The sequence below is a fragment of the Macaca mulatta genome, chromosome 6 (assembly GCF_049350105.2).
Source record: "Macaca mulatta isolate MMU2019108-1 chromosome 6, T2T-MMU8v2.0, whole genome shotgun sequence".
NCBI lineage: Eukaryota > Metazoa > Chordata > Mammalia > Primates > Cercopithecidae > Macaca > Macaca mulatta.
In genome coordinates this window covers 77720081-77739615 of record NC_133411.1, presented here as the reverse complement: position 1 = coordinate 77739615, position 19535 = coordinate 77720081, and the positions used below count along the sequence as shown (strand labels likewise).

The window sequence follows — 19535 nt, the reverse complement described above, 5'->3', positions numbered from 1 at the left end:
CCATACTTCCTGTGAAGCCTGCAGAACCGTGAGTCATCTAAACCTCTTTTCTTTATCAAAGAAAGAAAAGGAAGGAAGGGAGAGAGGGAAAGAGAAAGGGAGACAGGAAGAGATGGATGGAGGAAGGGAGGGAGGGCTTACAACCATGAGGACAGGTGCTGGGTCAATGAGGGATGACTTGGGAGTCCTATGAAGACTGATGTAAACTAGAATAAAGGGCATGATGAGCTTATGATTCAAAAGTATTTTGTCATAGAAGTAGTTCATTTTCTGTAAAACAACAGAGTAAATATTTTAGCTTTGTAGGCCACTGATAGTCTCTGTTGCTTTAAAAAATGTGAAAACCATTCTTAGCTTGAGGGCTGGACAGTCCAGGGCCATACTTTACTGACCCCTGCTTGAACTAAAAGCCCTTAGAAGAAGCTCTGGACAAATAATTTGCATGGAATCTTACGAGTTTTTAACATATTATGATGTTCGGTAGTTTAGGTATATTAAATGCCTGACGTACAATATTTTTACTTACAATGGGTTTTTCAGGATATAACCCTGTTGTAAGTTGAGGAGCATCTGTATATTTTTATTTTATTTTTACTTTTTTTGAAACAGAGTCTTGCTCTGTCACCCAGGCTGGAGTGCAGTGGCATGATCTCGGCTCACTGCAACCTCCGCCTCCTGGGTTCAAGCAATTCTCCTGCCTCAGCCTCCCAAGTAGCTGGGACTACAGTTGCACACCACTATGCCTGGCTATTTTTTTTAAATTTTTTTTGTATTGTTAGCAGAGACAGGATTTCACCATGTTGGCCAGGCTGGTCTTGAACTTCTGACCTCAAGTGATCTGCCCACCTTGGCCTCCCAAAGTGCTGGAATTACAGGCGTGAGCCACTGCATCCGACCAAGCATCTGTATATTAAACTTTCCCCATTCAAATTGCTGTGTGGTTTCTGTCTCCTGACTGGATTCTGATATAATGCTTAACAACCTTTCTAATTACAAAGGTATTACATATAAAATCAGACAAGCAAGAAGACTATCCATCCCACCTTCTAGTACTCTTGCCCTCCAGAGGTAGCTCCAGTTAACGTCTTAGTGCTAAACTAGATTTATTTTTGTTTTAAATAGAAAAATAATGCAGGCACTAGTAAAACAAAAAGCGATACAGAAAGGGAGAGAGTGAAAACTAAGAATGGCTTCCAGGCCCACTTCCTAGAGGTACCCACTATTAACATTTGTAGATACATCCTTCCAGAATATTTTTCCAGTTTTATTTAGGTATAATTAACAAATTAAAATTATGTATATTTCAGTTGTACAACATGGATGTTCAACATGTTTTGGTATACATATACTTTCTGATATGATAAATGGTTACCACAAGCAAGCTCATTAACATATTCAGAAATTCTTAATGTAGCTAGAAATGTAAGTGGTTTTGTTTTTTGTTTTTTGTTTTGAGACAGGGTCTCACTCTGTTGCCCAGGCTGGAATGCAGTGGCGCCATCTCAGCTCACTGCAACCTCTGCCTCCCGGGTTCAAGCAAGTCTTGCATCTCAGCTGCCCTAGTGACTGGGACTACAGGCATGTGCCACCACACCTGGCTAGTTTTTGTATTTTTAGTAGAGATGGGGTTTCACCATGCTGGCCAGGCTGGTCTCAAATTCCTGACCTTAAATGATTCGCCCGCCTCAGCCTCCCAAAGTGCTGGGATTACAGGTGTGAGCCACTGCACTCAGTCGTAAGTGGTTTTCTAAACAAATGAGACCACACCATACATACTGTCCCTATATTTCATACTTGGGCAAGGGGAGGAGAATGGACTTCTTTCTTACTAAAAATAAAAATGAGGATAAAAGTATGGTTGTTTACCAACTTATAGTAGTATCATGAATTTAGAATGGTCTTCTGGCCATTCAGAAAACTACTTAACTGGTAGGAATGAAATTCTGGACACTGACATTGATATAGACACTCATATCAAATATAATACTATGAAATACTATGATATGGAAATAATATTATGAAATCACTAGAGATAAAATATTTCCTACCCAAGGAGAGTGGATTCATAAGAAAATTCTAAATTATAGCATATGTTGAACTCTGAAAAGCCTCTGGAATAAAGTCCAGGTCCCTAACCCCTGTTTCCTCTTTACACTGGCAGTGGATAAAGGGAAAGTAAGTTAATTCTACTGTACCAAAGCTAGTTCAATATAGAAAACAGGTTCTATAAGGCTTAAGGAATATCTCTTGACCCACAGAAGATTCATGTGGATCCTGTGTTAAACTCGTTTCATCCATGTATGAAACCGATTCAACCATTAAGTTAGCCATTTATTATATAAATTGAACACTTCTTCTTCCATATTGTGGCTTTTAGATAGATTGGCAGACCTGTCCCCAACCCCTTCCCTGTTGACCATGGACAATAGAGCGTTAGCTGTATCAGCTTGATTGAAGGGTTTACCTTTAGCTGGGGTGGATTTTTCAGGGACCTCAAAGGTATTGGTGATGATTTATTTCTTGAGCTTGGTGGTGAGTATGCAGGACTGTTTTTTGTTTTGTTTTGTTCTGTTTTTTAGCGAGCCTTACACATTTTCTTTTGTATGCAATATTTAATAAAATAATTTTGGATAAGTTGGTTTTTAGCATTAATTGAACAACTTTTTTTACATCCTCAATGTGCCACAAGACAAATTATTGATTCAGCAGTTTTTAGCTGAATCTTTTATTTCTGAATGATTGGAGAGAACGGCAATATCCATTTCTGGAGAATAGTTAAGTACTTAGATTGAGGATGTCTTTCTTTCATGACATTAAGCAATGCAATATCATCTGCATCCAAGAGCCAACTTAACATGTTCAGTCTAATGAGGCTTGGCAGTCGTAACACACATTGACTCAAAGATTTGACTGTTGTGGCCTGAGCTTTGATACACTCTGTGAAATGCCTGCAGATGTTCAACTCCTGCAAGTTTGGCATGTTGTCCAGTGCTCGAAAGAAATTTCTGTATCCTTCCTCTGTAATCTTGTGATTGATTGAAAGATTTAAGTTCTCAAGTTTCTGGAAACCTCCATTGATTGCTACTTTGGCTACAAAAATAAAATATTTATGAAAATAGAATCATAAGGACTTCCATTTCAATAATGGTGGACTAGGTTATTTTAACCAGCCTCCTCTCCCACCACCACTACTAGTAGGAAGTGCTCAATATAATTTTGTTTTTTGAAATGCGGTCTTGCTGGGTTAACACAGGCGGGTCTCTTTTTCTTTTTCTTTTTCCCCCTTTTTTTTTTTTTTTTTTTTGAGATGGAATCTTGCTCTGTCACCCAGGCTGGAGTGCAGTGGTGCAATCTCGGCTCACTGCAACCTCTGCCTCCCAGGTTCACGCCATTCTCCTGCCTCAGCCTCCAGAGTAGCTGGGACTACAGGCGCCCACCACCATGCCAAGCTAATTTTTTGTATTTTTAGTAGAGGTGGGGTTTCACCATGTTAGCCGGGATGGTCTCGATCGCCTGACCTTGTGATCCACCTGCTTCGGCCTTCCAAAGTGCTGGGATTACAGGTGTGAGCCACTGCGCCTGGCCATCACAGGCTGGTCTCAAACTCCTGGACTCAAGTGATCCTCCTGCCTCAGCTTCCCAAGTAGCTGGGATTACAAGCACATGTCACTGTGCCCAGCTTAATGTAATATTTTAAAAATATCTCCTTAAAAAACTCAAAGAGCTGATGGGTTAATAAAGAAGCACCTGGCAAAAATATAAGGGAGAAGCAGAAACCAAAGAAGTACAGCCAAGTCTTAAAGCACCGACGCCATTGTGCTGAGAGTTTCTCCATCCTGGACAAATACGAGCTTCTCTTTTGGTCTCACAGGAGGTCACATCGTGGCTACAAACCAGACTAAGTTGGCCGGTCACACTGGCTCAACGCCTGTAATCCCAGCACTTTGGGAGGCCGAGGTGGGTGGATCACTTGAAGTCAGGAGTTTGAGACCAGCCTGGCCAACATGGTGAAACCCCGTCTCTACTAAAAATATAAGAATCAGCCGGATATGGTGGCGCATGCCTGTAATCTCAGCTGCTCGGGAGGCTGAGGCAGGAGAATCAGTTTGAACCTGGGAGGTAGAGGTTGCAGTGAGCCGAGATCCCACTACTGCACTCCAGCCTGGGTGACAGAGCAAGACTCCGTCTAAAAAAACAAAACAGAAAAACAGAACAAAACAAAAAAACACAAAAAAACAAAAAAGAAAAATCCAGACTAAATTACAAGGGACTTCAGAAATTGTGGCAACTATGTCTTCCCCTTTTATAGAGAAGGGGGTGTGACATTCCTAAAGCCATGTCATCTGACTGTCTACTGCTATGCCCTATTTCTGTTGCCCAGAAGGGACCCTCCTGTTTGAGACGAAAGTCTCTGAAGGAAACGGAAGCTGGGCACACCCTGTGTTCTCAATGAACACAGGTTGACTAGACTTTGGAATGGGTACCGAGCAGAGTTTTTGTTGTTTCGTTTTGGGGTTTAAAAAAAAATTTTTTTTTTGAGACAGGGTGTCACTTGGTTGCCTGGGCTGGAGTTGCAATGGTTCGGTTATAACTCACTGCAGCCTAGAATTTCTGGGCTCAGGCAATCCTCCCGCCTCAGCCTCCTGAGTCCTAGCTACTCAGGACTAGCCACCATGCTTGGCTAATTTTTTCAATTTTTTATGGAGATAAGGTCTTGCTATATTGCCCAATCTTGTCTCAAACTCCTGGCCTCAAGCAGTCCTTCTGTCTTGGCCTCCCAACGTGTTGGGATTACAGGCATGAGCCACTATGCCCAGCTTTGTTTTTAATTGCTAAACCTCTTTTTTTTTTCTAACTTGGGCAAAGGTTAAGTTTGGTTTCAATCTAGAATCTATGACTGTAGCTTGACTGAGGTTAAAGAACAGAGGGACTGAGAAAATGTCTTCAGCTATGTCCTGAATAGGTATCTTCAGTAACATTCAAGAGATATTTCTCATTCCCCCACATGAAGGACACTTCTGGAGGGACTTGAAGACAGACTCAGGTCTTCCACATGCATTCCCTTCTTTCCCCTGTTTCAGCATAACGTCCACTTCCTATTGTGTTGTTAGCCAGTTCCGTGATGTGTCTGAATGCTGTCTCCCACAGGTAAAGTTTAAGCATTACTGACTACTGGCAAACAGTGGCCTCTCAGCTGTCCCTCAGAAGAAGCTACGGAAAAGTAATCTTGCTTTGTTCAGTCAACAGATATTTATTGAGTTCCCACTGTGGGCCAGGCATACCCTGCTGGGTGCTGGGAAGAGAAAACACCCGCTGTCAGGAGGGAGAGGGACAGGGGTTACTGGCTCAAGAGATCTGTGTGAGAGTCAAGTTCTAAGGAAGGCTTTGACCTAATGTAGTGAGAAGAATAAAACACAAATAATTTATAGTAAATGAGGATGAGAGAGACCATAAAATTTACTGTCATTAAATTCTTCCTCATAAGGAGGAAGAAACAAGGCCTTTAAGAAAAAAGGCTGTAAGTTGTCATTGTTTTTTAGTTTTTTTTTTTTTTAGATAACATAAAATAACAGTGCTGAGCAGTAAGAAAATGAGATGCAGCCCTTGTAACACACCCGGCAAAGCCTCTCCATTCGGGCTTTTACTTTCCTCTCCAGTCTTTTTCTCACAACTCACTCCTGCCTTTTGCTCCAGATATTCCTTTTTTCCCCCCAAGTTCTTCAAATACATCTGGTTCTCTTTAACTCCAGGCTGTGACCTAAGTGATTACCTCTGTTTGAAATGATGTCTCAATCCCTCCTCTACCAACTATGTCTGGGTCATTCTTCCTTCAGGTCTCGACAGAAATCTCAATTCCTCAGGCCAGGCACCGCGGCTCATGCGTGGAATCCCAGCACTTTGGGAGGCTGAGGTGGGCAGATTACTTGAGGTCAGGAGTTTGAGACCAGCCTAGATAACATGACGAAACCCCGTCTCTACTAAAAATACAAAAATTAGCTGGGTGTGGTGGTGTACGCCTGTAGTCCCAGCTACTCAGGAGGCTGAGGCAGGAGAATCACTTGAACCCAGGAGGCTGAGGTTGCAGTGAGCCGAGATCCCGCCACTGCACTCCAGCCTGGGCGACAGAGCAAGACTCTGCCTCAAAAAAACAAAAGAAAAAAAAAAAGAAAAAGAAAAAGAAATCTCAGTTCCTAAAAAAGGGCTCCCCTGGTTCCAAATTAGGTTGAGTCATTCTGCTATATGCAAAAAGAGCAGAGAAAGAATGGAGGAGAAGAATCGGGCAGAAGCTATATGCATATTGGCCAAGAACTTCCCAAAACGGATAAGAGACATCAAGCACAGAGCCAATCAGTTCTAGAAACCACAAGCAGAGTAAATACAAAGAAAACCCACCAGGACACATTAGCGTGCACCTGCTGCTGTTGTCTGCTCAGGTGGCCATAACAAAATGCCCTAAAATGTCCTATCTCCAGATACAAACACATTGGGGGTTAGGGCTTCAACACATGGATTCTGGGGGGTACACAAGTTCATAGCAACTGCCACAAAAGAAAACAAAGAAAATAATCTTAAAAGCCACCAAAGGAGGGGGAAAAGATACCTCACCTTCAAGAGCACAACAAAAAGACGACAGCCGCCGAAACAAAAGATACTATGGAAGCTAGAGATGTGAGAGAAAATACGCGCCAAAAATAGAAGTCTATACTCACTGAAAAAAATATATTTCAAAAGCAAAGTAAAAGACCTTTCTAGGCTGGGCACGGTGGCTCATGCCTGTAATCCCAGCACTTTGGGAGGTCAAGGAGGGCGGATCACTTGAGGTCAGGAGTTCGAGACTAGCCTGGCCAACATGGTGAAACCCTGTGTTTACTAAAAATACAAACACTAGCCGGGTGTGGTGGCAGGCACCTGTAATCCCAGATACTTGGGAGGCTGAGGCAGGAGAATCGCTTGAACCCAGGAGGCAGAGGTTGCAGTGACCTGAGATCGTGCCATTGCACTCCAGCCTGGGCAACAAGCGAAACGCCATCTCAAAAGAAAAAGAAAAAAAGAAAAGAAAATTCAGTGAGCAGTACATATATGATTTTTGTACTCTCCTGTGTGTGTATTCATCTTCAGTTTTAAAAAGGAGTACTTAGGAGGATATGTGACCAGGTGTCTGAAACACCAGGTGACAAGAACACAGATTTGAGGGCTTGTATATCCACAAATGGGAGACCTTTTTGTACTTCCAAATCTGACCAGAATGCGCCTAAATCCAAGAAGGACACTAGGAGGGACAGTATGATAGTGAAAATGAGGAAGTGGGTTGAAAATTTCTAGAGGGACAAATGTTTATATAGACATGTTGCATCAGAAAGCTTGGCTATACCACTGGCTTCCATGCAAGCTGAAACACTAGCTCACCAATTTCCACCACGCTGTCATCATTCAACGTCTGGAAAAATGAGAGGACTCGGAGACAATGAAGCTGCTGACACTGCTGGATGATCAGTTTGGCCACTTGATAAATTGCATCCCCAGTAGGAAGGATCAATTCTTCCAGGTTACTAAGAGAACCTAAAATGTAGGCTGTCAGAAAAGACCAAAAAGCTATTCTCTTTGTACTTTTTGTTCCTGTGCAACAGTAATCTGAAAATCATGCATGGTCTAAACATCATGCACAGTCCAGGAAACTCCATGTAGCAAAGAGGCCATTCCTCTTGCTCTCCCAGGGCAAGAGAGGGGCCGGCACATGCTTTCATCTTCCTGGCTCCTCCAGACAATTCCTCCACCACCCCCTACCAACCAATCTCTCCTGCACTGAAGTCCAGGCTGCCAGTTAAATCTCCATTTCCTCATTTAGAATGAAGCTTTTCCTGACCTGCAGTTTCCTTTCCTAGCTCTGCAATGCCTTCAGCCACCTCCTTTCCCATTCCACCTCCCACTGTCATCCTCAGTGATTCTGCACCGGCCTCCCAGCCCTAAAGCCTCACACTCCACCACTCTTAGAACCTTCCTTTTCACTTTGACGCCTTCCTAGCATGGCACACTATAGATCATTTGATCATTAGAAAGTTAACTTCTGAGGCCTCACGCATGGAAATATATTGATGTCCCAGGCTTATTTTCTTTCCCTGTCTCAGTTCTTGAATCAGCCAATTTTGCAAGGACCCTGGTTCCTTTAAGGAAGGACAGGATTTAGAAATCAGTATCTAGGCACTTGGTGTGTTCATTATTACTGCAGTACCTTCTAGTCTCTCCATTGACTGAACTGAGAAATATGTATGTGTGTATCTACAGACGTGGAGATCAGTGTATATATACAGAGGTATCTATTTATGTATGTTCATAGGTTAAAAAACCATGAGGCCAGACCAATATTTCCAATTCTAATCCAATACCTCGAAGCTCGTTCTAGCCTCACCTTTCAGTATTAGTAAATTCCTTTTCCAACTGTGAGGAAATGTGGCTCTCGTTATACTCACTGTTTTGTTTCTTTGTTTGTATGTTTGTTTTTGAGATGGAGTCTTGCTCTGTCACCCAGGCTAGAGTACACTGGCCTGATCTTGGCTCACTGCAATCTCTGCCTCCCAGGTTTGAGAGATTCTCCTGCCTCAGCCTCCCAAGTAGCTGGGACTACAGGCATGTGCCCCCACGCCCAGCAAATTTTTGTATTTTTTAGTAGAGACGGGGTTTCACCATGTTGGCCAGGCTAGTCTTGAACTCCTGACCTCAGGTGATCCACCCACTTCGGCCTCCCAAAGTGCTGGGATTACAGGCATGAGCCACTGCACCTGGCTATACTCACAGTATTATTTGCTTAATCAACCTGTGATATATGCCAGCCATCCCCTTGGCCCTGATCCTACCTCTGCCATCTCAGCCCCCACCCACCTAGCTACCTCCAAAGGAAGAGAAGAGAAGAGGAGGATCCTGGCAATCTTTATGCACGCTTATGTTTGAGAAGCACTTTGAATAGCACAGCTCTACAGTTCCTATCTCCACTGCCTCACTTTATTTTTTTTTCCTGTTAGAATATTTTCGATGAGCATACATTACTTTCATAATCATTTTTTAAAAATCAGAAAGTATTTAAATTCTATAGCTATCATTTTATGAAACATAGGGTTTCACATATTGAGTTTTCTTAACCTTAAAAGATAGATTTTTACTTATATTCTAGTAACCTTTGAAACTATGAGGTCTTATATTTGGAACAGATACCTGACAATGAAATTGCATAGTGCTATAATGACCAAATATGTACTCTAAGAAGTCATTCTGCTTTGAATGAGATCAAGTCTGGAGGTAAAACTATAGTGAAGGCATTTGGTGGGTAGAAATTGAGCATCACTATCGCTTCGTTCTAGTAAGCAAGGGTAGCTAATACATATCTTACTTCCTTGTGGCTAACTAAAAATAGGAGAAAAAGGATTCTGGGCAGAAAGAGAATAAGAGTACGTAAAAAGCACTATTTTGTAAACATACCAAATTTTTCCGATGTTTCCTCATCAGGAAAATGCTGGCCTGCAAGATTTAATATCTTCAGAGAAATAAAATTTGGCAAAATGGCAACTATGAAAGGGAAAATAAAAATTTAGTTATGTCCGCTACATCTCTCACAGCAAAGCGTAACATCTTTAAAATGAAGAAATTAGAAATTAATGTAATAATTCGGATTGAATTCATATGACTAAGTAGATAAAACAAATTTTTGCTCAGAAAATAATTCTGATAACTAGAAATGTCATTAAAATTCTAGAAATTTCAAATCCAACTGAACTTAAAGGTAAAAAAGAAAATTCTGGAAACACATATACTTTATTATTTAAGAAACAATTTTTCTCTTTTTTTCTTTCTTTTTTTAAAGAGACAAGGTCTCTGTCACCAAGGCTGGAGTGCACTGGTACCATCACAGCTCGCTGCAACCTCAACCTTCTGGGCTCAAGGAATCTTCCTGCCTTCTTCCCTGGTAGCTGGGATTACAGGTACCACTGTGCCCAACTGATTTTTTAAAAACTTTTCAGAGATGGAGGACTTGTTATGTTGCCCAGACTGGTCTCAAACCCCTGACCTCAAGCGAGCCTCCTGCCTCAGCTTCCCAAAGTGCTGGGATTACAGGCATGAGTCACCACACCCAGCCTCAAAATATGGCTCTTTTTAAAGAGTGGTTAATATGACTCTGTGTCCATAGAAACATCTTTTTTTTTTTTTTTTTTTTGTGAGACAGAGTCTCGCTCTGTTGCCCAGGCTAGAGTGCAGTGGCCAGATCTCAGCTCACTGCAAGCTCCGCCTCCCGGGTTTATGCCATTCTCCTGCCTCAGCCTCCCGAGCAGCTGGGACTACAGGCGCCCGCCACCTCACCCGGCTAGTTTTTTTTGTATTTTTTAGTAGAGACGGGGTTTCACCGTGTTAGCCAGGATGGTCTCGATCTCTTGACCTCGTGATCCGCCCGTCTCGGCCTCCCAAAGTGCTGGGATTACAGGCTTGAGCCACCGCGCCTGGCCAGAAACATCTTAAACCACAATTGTAATATTATAACTCTTACCAAATGGGACGGCTTCAAAAAATGAACCCGAAAACTTAATTTCTGTGAGTTTCTTACAGGAAGCAAGTACAGTCATGAGAGACTCAAAATCCGAAAAGGAGTTACACTTCAGATGGAAAACATGAAGGTTTGGAGAATTTCGAATCAATTTTACTGTAAAAGATCAAGGATTTTCAGAAATTAGAAAATACTGCAAATTTCTATCAAAATTAGCCAAGTAGTTTATTATTTTGTTTCAATAATACTGAATTAAAACCAGCTACCACGATGTCATGATCTAAGAATCAGGTCACTGGACTTGGGTTCAGGTTCTGCAACTAACAACTGATGTGAATTTTGACACATTATTGACCCTCTCTGGATAACAGTTTTCTCTTCTATAAAATACAGGCATTGACTCAGTAGCATCACCTTCAGCTTTAACATCTAATAACTCTTAAGTTTGTACATGACATTTGCACAATAAGAATACTGTACAAAGAGGCCAGGTGCAGTGGCTCACACCTGTAATCCCAGCACTTTGGGAGGCCGAGGCGGGTGGATCACCTGAGCTCAGGAGTTCAAGACCAGCCTGACCAACATGGTGAAACCCTGTCTCTACTAAAAATACAAACATTTGCCGGGCGTGGGTGGCAGGCGCCTGTAATCCCAACTACTCAGGAGGCTGAGGTAGGAGAATCACTTGAACCCAGGAGGCAGAGGTTGCAGTGAGCCGAGATCACGCCACCAAACTCCAGCCTGGGCAACAGAGCAAGACTGCATCTCAATTTAAAAAAAAAAAAAAAAAAAAAGAATACTACACAAAGAATACTGTAATCCTAGCACTTTGGGAGGCCGAGGCGGGCGGATCACCTGAGGTCAGGAGTTTGAGACTGGCCTGGCCAACATGGTGAAACCCTGTCTCTACTAAAAATATTAAAAAATTAGCCAGGCTTGGTGGTTGATGCCTGTAATCCCAGCTACTTGGGAGACTGAGGCAGGAGAATTGCTTGAACCCAGGAAACGGAGGTTGCAGTGAGCCAACACGGTGCCACTGCACTCTAGCCTGGGCGACAGAGTGAGACTCTATCTCAAAAAAAAAAAAAAAAAAGAAAAAGAAACATAAAAGGAATGACAACTCTGAAGCAAAACCTAAATTTGTTTCAAAAATTGCTGACAAATATAACTACCACCTCCAGCTTCGATGTGTATACGTACACACACACACACACACACACACACACAAACACACACAAGTTTCGCTGTTGTTCCCCAGGCTAGAGTACGATGTTGCAATCTCGGCTCACACTGCAATCTCTGCCTCCCTGGTTCAGGCAATTCTCCTGCCTCAGCCTCTCAAGTAGCTGGGATTAGAGGCATATGCCACCATGCCAGCTAATTTTTGCATTTTTAGTAGAGACAGGGTTTCACCATGTTGCTCAGGCTGGTCTCAAACTCCTGACTTCAAGTGATCTGCCCTTCTTGGTCTCCTAAAGTGGTGGGATTACAGGCGTGAGCCATCATACCCGGCCTATATTAGGGATTAAGAAACTCAGATTTTAGAGTCAATATTCCTCTATTTGAGTCACAGATCTACATTTCCTTAGCTGGATATTACAAATTACTTAATCTCTTTATGTCTCAGTTTTCCCAGCTACAAAAGAGCATTAGTAATAGTACTTTACTTCATAGAGTGAGTTATGAAGACTGAGTTAATATTTGTGAAGTGCTTAGGACACTTCCTAGTGTGTAGTAAAGGCTCAATAATTACAAATAGCGCTCTGCTTTCTTAATGAGAAAGAGTGCTATTCCTCACAATTTACCATGGATACAGGCTACACCCTTAGAACCACAGAAACTTTAACTCTTAAGTAAATTATTGGCCAAGTAGCTTTTCCAACCGATGTAAAAAACAAGCATATTAAAGTGCCATCCTTACCTAGTTTGGAAGGATCACAGTCAGCTGAAATTTGAATCAATAATTTCTCCATATGATGGAAGTTTGGAAATTCTTCAGGAATGACTGAAAAAACATTTATGTTGCCCTTCAGATCCACTGACAGTTCTTTCAGGCACAGGAACTTATCCAGATTAGGAAAGATTTGGTCTGGAAAACAGCACACAGTTTCCCATTATTAATCTAAAGAGTTCTGAATGGACATTTTAAAACTGTCATTTTGATTCATCCAGCTATTTTCACATGCAAACCTTCCACATACCATAAAACATTTTTTTTACAGAGTACACATATGGAGATATTGCTGTTTGCAGCATTTACTGATTACGTACTGTGTGGGAAGCCCTGTGCTACTCTTTAGACTCACAGAAATACAGCATTTCGGCCAGGCGTGGTGGCTCACGCCTGTAATCCCAGCACTTTCGGAGGCTGAGGTGGGCAGGTGATGAGGTCAGGAGTTCGAGACCAGTCTGGCCAACATAGTGAAATCCTGTCTCTACTAAAAATACAAAAAAAAATTAGCTGGGTGTGGTGGTGTGCATCTGTAATCCCAGCTACTCAGGAGGCTGAGGCAGAAGAATTCACGTAAACCTGGGAGACGGAGGTTGCAATATCTAGACAACAGGCAAATTCATAGAGACAGAAAACAGAAGAGAAGTTATCAGGGGCTGATGGGAGGGAAGATTTTTTAATTTTTATTATTATTATTTTTTGAGATGGAGCCTCACTAGGTAGCCCAAGCTGGAGTGCAGTGGCGTGATCTGGGCTCACTGCAACCTCCGCCTCCCAGGCTTAAGTGATTCTCATGCCTCAGCCTCCGAGTAGCTGGAACTACAGGTACATGCCACCACACCAAGCTAATTTTTTGTATTTTAGTAGAGACGTGGTCTCTAACTCCTGAGCTCAGGTGATCCACCCTCCTCAACCTCCCAAAGTGCTGGGATTACAGGCGTGAGCCACCGCACCCGGCCCGGAGATTTATTGTTTAATGGGTAGAGTGTGGGATGATGAAAAGGTTCTGGAGATGGATAGTGGTGATGGTTGTACAACATAGTGAATGCACTTAATGCCACCAAGTTGTACACTTAAAATGATTAAAATGTAAGTTTTGTTACATGTATTTTACCATAAGAAAAAAGTACTTGAAAAAAGATGAAAAATTTTCTAAATTTGGTAAATGTCAACCCACACATCCCAAGAAAGTTCAGTGTACCTCAAGCAAGATATACAAAAAGCAAAGCACACCTAGGCAGGTAACAGTCAAACTGCTTAAGACCAAAGCAATACTAGCAACAATTAGAAAATGAAAAAATATTTTTAATGACATTTACAATACATTCAAAAGATAAGAGTATCTAGGAATAAATTTAATGAAAGATGGGTAGAGTCTACACTGAAAACTATCAAATAGTGCTTAGAGGAGTTAAGACACAAATAGGTGAAGATCTTATTTCCCATTAATTTATTTATGTCCCAGGGACTATAGGTCTTTCTTCCTTTAGGCAGCTAGGGTGAAGGTAATTTCTAAGCATCATCTCACATATAGCTAATTCTTTTAGTAATAACAAATAATTCATGTCTTTATTAAGAGCCTTCAATAATTTATTTATTTTTGAGACAGTCTCGCTCTGTCGCCCAGGCTGGAGTTCAGTGACACAATCTCGGCTCACTGCAAGCTTCGCCTCCCGGGTTCACGCCATTCTCCTGCCTCAGCCTCCCGAGTAGCTGGGACTACAGGTGCCCACCACCACGCCCGGCTAATGTTTTTGTATTTTTAGTAGAGACGGGGTTTCACTGTGTTATCCAGGGTGGTCTCGATCTCCTAACTTGTGATCCGCCCGCCTCGGCCTCCCAAAGTGCTGGGATTATAGGCATGAGCCACGGCGCCCGGCCCCTTCAATAATTTAATGTAAATATTTTATTCATTTTATCTAAGTTATTTGAAAACCATTCAATTATTCAGGGACTTTTCACTAATTCATGCTACTGTCAAAAAAACATTAGTGAAGGTTTATTTTATATCTATTCTGTCAATGAGCATTCATGCTTTCATGGCCTCAGAAGTTTTCAACCACTTAAAGTAAGAAAAAGAAATTACACATCAGAATAGTCATCCAAAATATATACAGGTATACCTTGTGACTGGATTGTCCCTGAGATTTCAAGAGATTCCAGGGAAGGCAGGGTGAGAAGCATTTCCTCTTCGGCTGCGCTGAGTTCCAATTTGCTTATGGAGCACTTGGTGACAGAGGCCTTAGACAGCTCAAGAGCTGGGCGGATGCTTTCAATAAAGCCTCCGCTGTGGTTTAAATGGAGTTCGATGCGCTGTGAAGCTGAGAAAACTGTCATTAGAATCTCGAGCATCTCCTGGTCTACAGCATCAATATTATTCACATGGACTTCCAGACAAGGAATCTTGTACTGCTTTGGAGAAAGTTTCCAATAGCCAGTACTAAGGTCTGGTGGTGCTGTGCGCTGGATAGCCATATAGCTCTTTACGTTATCCTCTTTTTCAGCTAAATTTTGCTCCCATTCATTCATAGGTTCAAAGGCAGAAGCATAGTCCTGATCTATAGTTGGTGCCTGTGATTTGTCCAAACATGCTTCCAGGACTGAAAAATCGAATCTGGGTGATGTCTTCTTGCCATTTATCGAGACTTGGATGCTCCTCAGCAATGACAAGCTTTCTGGGTGGTCGAAAAAGTACTGTAAGTTAAGTACTTTCAAAGTCAGTGTTCTCCCTTGAAGGAATTGCAAAACAAATGGAGAACACGCAGCAACAGTGTTGCTTTGATAAGCAATTTGCAGGGCAAGAACCAGTAAATATTCTGAAACCATTGAAAAGTAAGCTTGTGGACAAATTTGCCACAATCCCCTAATTAACTGCATCTTCAGTGAAATTTCTGGCTGGTGCTTTAAGTAGTCATCATTTTCAGATATATTCTCCAATGACTCTTTTTTATCCACTAAATGGAGCAAATGAGACACAATTTTGGGCCCTGCTTTTGTTGAAGGGAGGCTGGAGACATAGTTCAAAAAATTGTTGTAGGCGCTTACAGTCATCATGGGTGAGTTGATTTGTGTCAAATAATACAGTCCCAAATCTTGATGTTCCTGCCTATCTGAATCCAGGAGTTCTATCAGCCTCATCCCCGCAAGAAATTCTTGGAAGGCAGGACTTAAAAACTGGTAGGATGGTCTTAGTCTCTGGGCTGTAAATTTGCTCATCAAGCACATGGTTAGATCTTCATCTTCATCAACCCCTGCTTCTGTGAGATCATCATCATTAAACTCAAAGCAACATGAAAAAAACCCTTTCAAGGCCAGCTCACCACAGGAGGATACAGTTGCTTTGAGAAGTTCAGCTGCCACTTTGTTCCTTAAGAAAAGGCGTTCCATATAGGATTTGAAAACAGCCACATCATAAAAGGATGGGTCAAAAGGATACTGAAACCAATGAGCGCAGACTGCCGCCACAAAGAGAGGAGTTTTCTGAATCTTCTGCAAACTTTCGTTCTTTCTAAAGTAAATCATAAACTTTTGCAGACGAGTCATATTATGTGAAAAGAGTTTCCGTAATATAAAGATAGTATTATAAAAGGGAAATGCTTTGATCTCTAGAATCGTCTCTAGGTATCGGCGGATGTCCCTGGCCCTGTCTGTACGGACAGCAATCAATAGGCAGGTCCGTGACAAGTGGTTTTTTTGAATCAGTTTTCCTATGACTTGAGGGACTGAACATATTTCTTTGTAGTCATCTAAAAGGAATAAGACCTGATTCTTCAACTGCTGGAGGATGTTTCTCATGCACATTTCAGTAACAGATACTTCTTTCTCTAGGAGTTGGTCACAGATGATACTGACCAGCCCCTGATCTGGTCTGGTGGAACTAAGGGAGAGGTAGAAAACCAGCTGGAACCTGTTTAACAGGGGACAGCATCCAGACGCCCACAGAAAAGCTATTTTCTTCAGGAGAACCGTCTTTCCACTTCCAGCTTCACCCTCCACACACATGACAGAGTTCAAGCTGGCAAAAACCTCAGGCAGCACCAGGGGCTCCTGCACGGGTTTGCTGATGTGTTTTGAAGCCATGGACAAATCACAGCCCAGCAAGTGGTCCGTGCCCAGATCGGAAGAGATATCAAGCAAAGACATGTGGCGGAAACTGGCGCTGGTATAAGCTGCTCTCAGATGCTCATTCAGATTCTTCGCCTCTTGAAACCACTGGGCTTCACCCTGTGCCACTTCTGTAGAGAAAAGAAAGGGGAAACAACGGGGATACATAGTCACATCTCCCTCAGTCTCAACACCATGCCCTTTTCACTCCATAATTCTGCCTGTCTACTACAAATGTGTTAGGACTTTCCATAGCCATCCACGATTCCCACATTGCGATCATCTCATAGGTTTTGGCACAAAATCAGAATGTGGGAAGCACGTGTCCAAAGTGCCCCACTTGAAACAGGGACCTAGACATAATGTGTGCTTATCATAAGCACCATGGTATCCTATAGTTTCCCATTTAAAACATCTCAGGAAAGAGGCCAGGCAAAGTGACTCAGCACTTTGGGAGGCCGAGGCAGGTGAATTGCTTGAGCCTAGGAGTTCAAGACCAGCCTGGCCAACATGGCAAAACCCTGTCTCTACAAAAAATACAAAAATTAGCCAGGTGTGGTGGCACATGCTTATGGTCCCAGCTACTGGGGAGGCTGAGATGGGAGGATCACTTGAGCCTGGGAGGTCGAGGCTGCGGTGAGCCGTGATCTTGCCATTGCATTCCAGCCTGGGTGACAAAGACCCTGTCTCAAATAAAATAAAATTAAATTAATAAAAATAAAAATCTCAGGAAAGAAGCTTGCTGATTGGTGCTTCTAAGGACTGGTTTGCTTGTACCTGAGACACGTTGCCTACTATCAGTTTGGTCCTGCCTGCACTCTGGAGAAGCCACAAGAACCTTGACTTTTGCTCATACACGACACTGTTGCAAATGCTGTTCCTCTTTGGAAGCTCTTTGAACAATTATAAATACTCTTTTTTTGCAACTGCCCTGTATACAAACATATTTACACATACATATAATCCTACATGCTACTTCAAAGTTCTTACCTGGCACTATAGGATCAACTGCTATTGAATCTTCAAGATGGCTTTCACTTGTGGTTTCCTTTGGAAAATAAAATCCTTTCTTAAATCAAAATTTATATAGGAGGGTGGTGCATCATGCTATAATCACTGGGGACTAAACATCTTCTAAACACAGCCCACCCTCAAATATTTATGCTGACTGAAGGGAAGGGTGCTCCAAATATAAAGCAATTAATAATCTGCAAACATCTGCAAGAGTGTGTGTTCCTCAGTAGTTCATATATGATACAATCCATAGATGAATACTATTCAAGTACATTCATCATAAATAAGTTACATTTGACATTCCTGTTCAAAACAGTTCTCAATTACATGATCATGTGCTACTAAAACAGACAAGATGGTGGTGATCATTACCGGTAATTCACAGACTTCACCAGGGCTCTGAAGGTCTGGAATCACTTCCACAGAGGACTTCATATTTTGGAGAAATGGACAACTACGTGTAAAAGTTAAAAGTTATAAAAGTAGTTGTATGCATTTAAGTATTTGTGTTAGATTTTTTTGTTGTTTTGTTTTGTTTTGTCAGAGAGAGGGTCTCACTATGTTGCCCAGGCTGTTCTGGTTTACAACTTCTGGCCTTGAGCAATCCTCCTCCTTAGGCATCCCAAAGTGCTGGGATTATAGGTGTGAGCCACCACGTCTGGCCTTGTATTTAGGTTTTTAAAAACACTATTAGAGTGTTAGTGACAAGAATTAAGTACAAAACTATTATTTCCAGTGATTTCTCTGTCAGTGTCATCAGGTAAGGCATTTAGGTTGTGGCACTCTGCAAGAGAAACATAAATGGTTTATAAAGTAATGGTAAAGATATCAAGGGAATTTGGTGGAATGAGTGCATATTTAACACTTTTCCATGCAACCAACAAAAATGAACTCAAAGAATCAAAAATAGAAAAAAAAACACAACTATGAATTCTGGAACAAAAAAACCACATTAGTGGAAAAACTGGTGAAATCCAAATAAAATCTGGATTTTAGTAAATAGTAATGTACAGTATATGAATTGGTACATTGATGATTTTGACAAATATGTCATGCTAGTGTAAGATGTTAGCATTAGGGTAAATTGGGTATGGCAATATATAGGAACTCTTTGTATTACTTTGTACTTTTTCTGTAAATCTAAATAATTTCAAATAAAAATGTATTTAAAAAAAAAAAAACAAATAAACTCTGTGAGTGAGGTGGTTCATGCCTGTAATCCCAGCACTTTGGGAGGCCAAGGCGGGCAGATCACTTGAGGCCGCAAGTTTGAGACCAGCCTGGCCAACATGGCAAAACCCTGTCTCTATTAAAAAGAAAATTCAAAAATTAACCCGTTCAAGTGATTCTTGTGCCCCGACCTCCCAAGTAGCTAGGACTACAGGCTTGAACCCGGGAGGCGGAGGTTACAGTGAGCCGAGATTGTGCCACTGCACTCCAGTCTGGGTGATGGAGTGAGACTCTGTCTCAAAACAAAACAAAACAAAACAAAAAAACAAACAAGGCCGGGCATAGTGGCTCATGCCTGTAATCCCAGCACTTTGGGAGGCTGAGGCGGGTGGATCACTTGAAGTCAGGAGTTTGAGACCAGCCTGACCAACATGGTGAAATCTCATCTCTACTAAAAATACAAAAATTAGCCAGGTGTCGTAGTGGATGCCTGTAATCCCAGCGACTTGGGAAGCTGAGGCAGGAGAACTGCTTGAACCCAGGAGGCAGAAGTTGAAGTAAGCCAAGATTGCGCTATTGCACTCCAGTCTGGGCAACAGGAGCGAAACTCTGTCTCAAAAACAAACAAACAAACAAACAGAAAAAAACCAACCAACCACAAACTACTCCATTGCCAGGTGCAATGGCTCATGCCTGTAATCCCAGCACTTGGGGAAGCCGAAGTAGGAGGATCGCTTGAGGCCAGAAGTTCAAGACCAGACCAACCTG

General features: G+C 42.0%; 1 protein-coding gene across 4 annotated transcripts in view; it reads right to left on the bottom strand.

The window, feature by feature from the left end:
* Positions 1-19535, bottom strand: part of NAIP (NLR family apoptosis inhibitory protein) — a 57884-nt gene that overhangs the window by 4382 nt on the left and 33967 nt on the right. For 2 of the 4 annotated variants that reach the window (XM_015140252.3, XM_015140250.3), the window contains 8 exons: positions 17970-18051; positions 17574-17631; positions 14603-16714; positions 12450-12617; positions 10532-10684; positions 9472-9558; positions 7408-7572; positions 1090-3090 (listed from right to left, as the gene is read on the bottom strand). In XM_015140252.3, coding sequence (XP_014995738.3) covers positions 2726-3090; positions 7408-7572; positions 9472-9558; positions 10532-10684; positions 12450-12617; positions 14603-16714; positions 17574-17631; positions 17970-18051 — 3190 coding nt within the window. In that variant the 3' untranslated portion in view covers positions 1090-2725. Of the gene's footprint in view, positions 1-1089; positions 3091-7407; positions 7573-9471; positions 9559-10531; positions 10685-12449; positions 12618-14602; positions 16715-17573; positions 17632-17969; positions 18052-19535 lie in introns of those variants that run through there. The other 2 variants (XM_078004858.1, XM_078004857.1) reach the window with 2 other exon arrangements.